This window comes from Nicotiana sylvestris, chromosome 4 (assembly GCF_000393655.2).
Source record: "Nicotiana sylvestris chromosome 4, ASM39365v2, whole genome shotgun sequence".
Lineage (NCBI taxonomy): Eukaryota > Viridiplantae > Streptophyta > Magnoliopsida > Solanales > Solanaceae > Nicotiana > Nicotiana sylvestris.
The window spans coordinates 149,870,737-149,878,615 of record NC_091060.1 but is presented as its reverse complement, the minus strand read 5'-3'; the positions used below and the strand labels follow the sequence as shown (position 1 = coordinate 149,878,615).

At 41.1% G+C, this 7,879-nt stretch overlaps 1 protein-coding gene across 1 annotated transcript; it reads right to left on the bottom strand.

The window, feature by feature from the left end:
- Positions 1-6,920: 6,920 nt before the first annotated feature.
- On the bottom strand, positions 6,921-7,600 carry LOC138890336 (uncharacterized). The gene is made up of 2 exons (XM_070173716.1): positions 7,336-7,600; positions 6,921-7,126 (listed from the first exon to the last, which is right to left on the bottom strand). The coding sequence occupies exons 1-2, from the start codon at positions 7,598-7,600 to the stop codon at positions 6,921-6,923; spliced, it is 471 nt and encodes a 156-aa protein (XP_070029817.1).
- Between the last annotated feature and the right edge of the window lie 279 nt (positions 7,601-7,879).

Here is a 7,879-nt window from a genome sequence, read left to right as displayed (position 1 = left end):
CTTAGATGAAGATCTTGTGATTGGTTTCCTTGATTCTTAAAGATTGATGAAAGATTAAATGGTTATAATGCTAGGCTTCCTCATTCTCTCTATAAAATAGTCTCACCTCTCTCTAGATTTAGTATAAGATATCCCCAAATGAAGCCCCAAAACTTATTTATCAAAGTGGGTTCGGATATGAAAAATTCTAAAAATGACCCCCGAAGTCAAATATGTGGTGCAATTATGCTATAGCATAATCGATATGTGGGCAGCAAACTTGCAGCATAATCATTATGTGATAGCATAATTGACAGCTTAATCAATTATGCGACAGCAAAATTTTTGCCCGACTCTGCTTCACTATGAGACGCGTATGCGGTTTGCAGAGTCATTTTGCGATCGCGAAATTGATCGCAAATCCAGCCTTTGGTAATTTGTTCATAACTTTGTGTAGGAATGTCCAAATGACGAACGGTTTGAAGGGTTAGAAATTAAACTCGATGACCTTTCATTTTATAGTTCTTAATCACATAAAACCTTATATATATTTAGATATGCTCATCCAAAGTGTGGACTTGCGCGAACTCATTTGGAATTTTAGCCTATTATGAAATTTTTTAATTTGACTTAGACTTAGGCCTTTTCTTGGACCCCAAATTACTTATTATATGACTTATACACTTATTTACCAAATCCAATTGATATCTATCATCTTAATAGCGTGTAAAATATTATGATTAGCCTACCTGGTACTACAAAATCCTAAATTACATAGCAAAATTTTTGTGGAATTACAAGATGTACCCAACCGTGGAGGAGCTGCTCCCCCCTGTTGTTAGAGGTCGAGGTAGAGGTTGAGGGAGGGCTCTAGCCTGTGCTATAGGATGAGGGCGTCCCAGAGTTGCTCCAGTTATGCCACTAGTGGATCCAGTAGAGGATCCTATTATTGAGGAGCAGGACGAGGTGCCTGCAGTGGAGCTAGCCCCAGCGGATTTCATGCCAGTGTCAGGATTCCAGGAGGTCATAGACCATATGTTGCGGTTCATGGATTCGATGACTCAGGCTAGCTTATTTCCAGTAGACTCAGCCACATCTCAGGCGGGAGGGGGAGCACAGACCCCTATTACTCAGGCTCCAGGGCATGCAGGTGTCATAAATAAGAACCCGAACATACTACCCATTGGCGGAGCCCAGCTAGTTGCAGCAACTATACCTAAGCCCAGACCAGCTGCGGTCGGCGAGCCGTAGAAGCTATTGGACAGATGGACCAAACTTCATCCTCCTATCTTTAGAGGTGAGTGACATGATGACCCCTATGACTTTATTGAACGGTGTAGGGACAGACTCCATAACATGAGGATATTGGAGTCCCACGGGGTGGACTTTACCACCATTCAGCTAGATGGTAGGGCTCGTAGATGGTTGCAGTCCTATCTTCGCGGTAGGCCAGTAAGTTCTTTCTCCTATGACTTAGGACTAGTTCATACACCTCTTCCTAAATAGATATATTCCAACCTCTCAGAGGGAAGGGTTACTATTTTAGTTCGAGCAGCTCTAGCAAGGACAGATGTCGATGACCGACTGTGAGGCGATATTTTCTGAGTTGTCTCTCCATTCACTTAAGATACTTCCTACTGATGCAAAGAGAGTGCGGAGGTTCGTTGCGGATTGCACTCTAGGTATCCAGGCCATTATGGCCTGAGAGATTGAGATGGGGACTTCATACAAGCTAGTTGTAGAGATACCTCGAAGGATCGAGCATGTTCGTCAGCGGAGCCAAGAGCAGGTGACGAGGGATAAGCGGTTTTGATATTCTGGAGTGTTTAATGGTGCTCTAGCTAGGGGCAGAGGTTAGTTTGAGAGGGGCCAGTTTAGTAAGCCCACATATCTACCATCGTCGCCCTCTCGAGGAGCTCTAGGGCGGCTCTATTTTAGCGCCAGTCTAGAGAGCTCCTACTATCTGCCAGCTATTCAGGGTTCCTCCAGTGGGCTTTTAGGCCATTAGGGCCAGACTTCAGGTCAGCAGTCCACCATACCGAGGGGTTGTTTCGAGTGCGGGTATCTTGTTCATATGAGGAGGTTCTGCCCCAAGCTTCGGGGCAAGGCAATGCAGTAGGGTCATCAGCTTATGATTACAGTAGCAGCTACCACACTAGTCGTCCAGCCGCCTAGAGGTGGAGGGAAGGTAGGTAGGGGTCGTCCTAGAAGTTGAGGCCAGTCAGGTGGTGCTATAGCGAAATTCTATGTCTTTCCAGCTTGACCAGATGTAGTAGCCTCAGATACAGTGATCACATGTATAATTTCTGTCTGCAGTAGGGTTGCTTCAGTACTATTTGATCTAGGGTCTACATATTCATATATTTCATCTTTGTTTGCTCATTTCCTGGGTATTCCTTATGAGTCCTTGGGTACTCTTATTTATTTGTTCACTCCAGTGGGTGATTCTGTTGTTGTGAATCAAAACTACCGGTCCTGCATTGTTTCTTTTTGTGGTTATGAGACTAGAGCAGATCATCTATTGCTCTATATGACCGACTTTGATATCATCATGGACATGGACTGGTTGTCTCCATATTACGCCATCCTTGATTGCCATGCCAAAACTGTTACCTTGGCGATGCTAGAGTTGCCTAGATTGGAGTGGAGGGGTTCGTCTGTCAGTGCATCAAGTCGGGTTAGTGGAAGGGTTCATCTGTTAGTGCATCTAGTCAGGTTATCTCCTTTCTAAAGGCTCGACACATAGTCGAAAAGGGTTGTTTGGCTTATCTAGCTTATGTTCGGGATACTACTACAGAGTCTCCGGCGATTGATTTAGTACCCATAGTCTGAAAGTTCTCCGATGTGTTTTGTTCTGATCATCCAGGCATGCCACCAGATCGCGACACCGATTTCTTTATTAATTTGGCTGCAAGTACCTAGTCTATCTCTATTCCTCCGTACCACATGGCTCCAAAAGAGTTGAAGGAGTTGAAAGAACACCTTGAGGAGTTTCTAGCAAAGGGGTTCGTCTGATCGAGTGTGTCATCTTAGGGTGCACCGATGTTTTTCATAAAGAAGAAATATGGAACTATACGGAAGTGCATTGATTACCACTAGTTGAACAGAGTTTCCATTAAGTACAAGCACCCGTTGCCACGTATTGATGATTTGTTTGGCCAGTTGCAGGGTGTCAGGGTGTTCTTTAAGACCGACTTGATATCGGGGTACCATCAGTTGAAGATTCGAGATTCGGATGTTCCAACGATGGCTTTCTAGAATAGCTATGGTCGTTATGAGTTTCTAGTGATGTCCTTTAGTTTGACTAATGCCCCAGCATCATTTATAGATTTGATGAATCGGCTATTCTGGCCATATATTGATTCATTTGTCATTGTCTTCATTGATGACATTTTGATCTACTCGTGTAGCATAGATGAGCACAGGCAGCATTTAAGAGTGGTGCTTCAGACCTTGTGGGAACAAAAGCTATATGCTAAGTTCTCCAAATGTGAGTTTTGGTTAGATTCTATGGAATTCTTGGGGCATGTTGTATTAGGAGAGGGTATTAAGGTAGATCCCAAGAAGATCGAGGTAGTTCAGAGTTGGCCTTGTCCTACTACGGCGATCGAGATCAGGAGCTTCTTGGGGTTAGTAGGTTATTATCACCGGTTTGTGGAGGGCTTCTCATCTATCGCACCACCTTTGACAAGATTAACCCTTAAGGGTTCTCCATTCCAATGGTCCAATGATTGTGAGGCGAGCTTTTAGAAGCTAAAGACCATATTGACTTCAGCATCGGTCTTAGTGCTGCCTTCCGGTTCAGGGATGTATACTGTGCATTGTGACACTTACACATTAGTTTGGGTTGTGTATTGAGGCAGGAGGGTAAAGTTATTGCATATGCTTCACGACAGTTGAAGCCCCACGAGAAGAATTAGCCCATACATGATTTAGAGTTGGCCGCGATAGTTCATGCTCTTATGATCTGGAGGAATTATCGTTATGGGGAGTCCTGTAAGGGATACATCGAACATCATAGCTTGCAGCATTTGTTCAAGCAGAGGGATCTCAATTTTAAGTAGCGCAGGTGGTTTGAGTTACTAAAGGATTACGATATTACCATCATTTGTCATCTGGGCAAGGCGAATGTGGTTGCGGATGCCCTGAGTAGAAAGGCAGAGAGTATGGGAAGTTTGGCGTTCATTTCAGCAGAGGAGAGGCCATTAGCTTTGGGTATTCAGTCCTTGTCTAATAGACTTGTGAGGTTGGATATTTCATGTCATAGCCAAAACTGGAGGGTCATTACTAGCACCCGGGACATACTTGTCGAGCACCAACGTACAATTTATCTAAACTTCCTTATTATCTTTAAGGACTAGATCAATATAAATGGTAGATATAGATCATAACCAACCAACAAATGAAATATAATGGCATGAACATACTTAAAATGGAATAACCAGACAGTCAGGAAACTATATATATGGTACGAGCTACCACGTTGCCATGAAAGACTATACAACAAAAATCAGCGGACAAGGCATACCAAACTATACATGAGTCGACACCTATCTATGAGCCTCTAAAGGAACATAAGTGCTGCAACATAGATAGAACTGGGCCCCAACATACCCATAATATCTATAACAAAAATTCATACCAAGACCACGGCAAGTCCGGAGAAGGGATCTTGCTAAAAACTGCTGAACATGGTGGGGGAGTTGCGTCTACCCATCTATCAGGACTTGCAACACGACATGAAGCATCCACAAATAAAAAGGATGTCAGTACGAATAAAGTACTGAGTATGCAAGGCAGGAAAGCATAAGTATGAATAGTAATGTGAATAAGGATTGAGAATATACAACCTGTAACATCTGGGTACATCTGTGGGGTACTGACATGAAATGCATGATACAAACATATATATACATAAACTTTTAAAACACACGCCTCTGTGGGCATCATCGTCATCATATTTTACCCGGCCTCAAAGAGAACTCGGTAAAAATGTACCCAGCCATCATAAAGCTCGATAGAATCATACCTGGCCACATGGATCTTGGTAAAACCCAACTGATTAGTGGTTGCACAATAGGTGTCGTACCCAGCCGACTATAGCGTGGCTCAGTGGAGTAAAATATATTCATATATATAATGCATGGTCGACTCATGGAATCACGTTCTAAACCTTTCGGGGTGACGTAAGGTCAGTATCCTCTATACACGTTATTAGGACTAACTCTTCACTATGAACCTTATACGAATTAGGAAGAACCAACAACATTGAAAACATAAGAATAAGAGAAGCAACATCAACATCAATCGTTCCATAAGAGGGGAAGCAATGTAAGTACTGCTAGCTTCTAAGAGTAGAGTATCTTTGGAAGCTCATTCATTACATTATGTACAATCGGAGTCGGGCAAAAGAAGGAAAGGGATAGCCTCAAATACCTTGTATATACTGTCCAACCTCAATCTAGGAAAATGTCATGATTCCATAGTCTACAATATGAGAAATGACACTATCATTAACGTTTAAGCGTCGTAACTATTATGTACCGACCACAACCTATTTTACGATGAAACGGACAGCACCTCCCCTATTTATATGACTTCCCACAAGTGAAAAAAATCACCAAACAGCCCAAAAAACATCAATATTAATCATATTGAGCCACCTAAAATAGTCCATCAACCAAGAACATTACTACCAAGCCTTTTGATATATATTTCACAAGTTTTAGCTTCAATGACTTAGCCGCAACTTGGATAATCTTAAATACATGTAGAGTAAGAGGTTCCTTACCTTTATACTGAAATAACAACTCCAATTTGACCTTCATTTTCCACGAAATATCCCTCCAATGCTGCCACAACAACAAGGAAGCAAAATTGGCAATCAATTAGGGTTTTTTGGTACTAGAATCACTTTAGAAGGCTTGAAATTACCTATGGTTTATATTAAAAACTTGAGGGATTATTTACATAACATAAACCCCTTAAAACAATCTCCCACATGAGCTATGAGAAAATAAATATGAGCAACAACAAGAAGAACAAGAAACTTACTAGCGTCACGGGATTCCCGACACTTGATTTGTGTTGTTTGCCCTTTGTTTGGGTCTTGAATCTTGATAGAACCTTGAGAGGTTATTTCTAGGGTTCTAAGGTCTGAATATACTAAAAATGAATGACTTAAAATGGGTTCTAGGCATATTTTATTTGTCCATATCTCTTAAACCGACTATGTGGGACCGATAGAGAGGTGCTTGGCACAGTCTCGCAAAAGCAAGAATATCTCTCTACTCTGATATCGTATCGATGAACGGTTGAATGTGTTGGAAACCAGACTTATAGATCTTAATTTTTTTGGTTATATCACCCGATAATTACAAGTAAATTAGGATAGAAGCTTAGTAATATTTGACCTAAAGTTTAAGTAAAATTATGAATGTAAGTTGCGACAACTTTTGTCTACTTTTGTTTCATAACTCATTTGACCTCAAGACTTATGATACAAATATTATATGATTCAAATACATTAAAAATGACCTCTTGAGTGTATTAAGCACCTCTAGGTTTACCCGAAAATATGGCTGACAACATCCTTGCTTCGTTTAAATTTTAATACTTGTTAACCACCCTTATACACCTTTGTGTCATTTATGTTGACTAACTTATGGCATAAACTAACGTACCTGAATATGGTTTGTAACACCGTCCTCCCTTAGAAACATTAATCCTCGAATGTGAGGGTTTATGGGGAGTCCAAATCATCGTGGATTCCAACGGAAATCCAGTCGATTGTCCCTTATAAAAGGGTCACTAGCCAAACTTGCAAGCAGTTAAGCCAAACGTATGGAATCACAAGGTTATATAAAGCATAATGGATATGTACATTATCTACATATCACCATTTTGTATTAAGGAAGAGTATTCTCAAGCTATTGCTTACCTCATAGAGTTGTTTCACCTTCTAATGCGTCATGCGTTCCCCTAGCATCCTCGATATCTTTATTTTGGAACAGGTAAGGGTATGTATACATCATCTCCTCTTCTTCTTCCCATGTCATTTCTTCCATATTCTTGTTCCTCCATGATACTTTGACGAAAGCTACATCTTTTGTTCTCAGCTTGCGGACTTGTCGATCTAATATAGCCACTGCGCTTTTTCATATGATAGATCCTCTATAACTTGTACATATTTGATAGGGATGACTCGAGAAGGGTCTCCAATATATTTTCTCAACATAGATAAATGGAATACCGGATGTACAAATTCTAATTCATATGGCAATTCTAACTCATAAGTAACCTGTCCAATTCGTCGATGAATTTTATATGGACCGATATATTGCGGACTCAGCTTACCCTTATTGCCAAAATGCATAACACCCTTAATCGTCGAGATACTCAGGAAAACCAAATCACTAACCTCAAACTCCAGATCACGACATCGTACATCAAAATAAGACTTTTGCCTGCTTTGCGACATCCTCAGTCGTTCTTGTATCACTTTCACCTTCTCAATGTCTTGGTGAATTAAATCGGGACCATATAATTCCATTTCACCGACTTCAAACCATCCAACTGGTGATCTACATCTTCTCCCATACAGTGCTTTGTATGGAGCCATTTTAATACTATAATGGTAGCTATTATTGGAGGCAAATTATATGAGTGGTAGATGGTCATCCCAATTCCCCTTGAAATCTAGAACATATGCTCATAACATATCTTTAAGTGTCTGAATGGTACGTTCAGCCTGTCCATCAGTCTGCGGATGGAATGCAGTGCTGAGATTCACTTGTGTGCCTAAACCCTTCTGAAAATACCTCCAAAAGTTAGCCGTAAATTTAGATCCACAGTCTTATATAATAGGTACCGGCACAACATGAAGCCTAACAATCTCCTT

Bases quoted from the DNA above. Each gene is read 5' to 3' on its own strand.
- LOC138890336 (XM_070173716.1), bottom strand. From the start codon at position 7,600: ATGGCTCCATACAAAGCACTGTATGGGAGAAGATGTAGATCACCAGTT. The intron at 7,127-7,335 runs GTAAGCTGAGTC...GAAAAAGCGCAG, and splicing joins TATGCATTTTGGCAATAAGG to TGGCTATATTAGATCGACAA.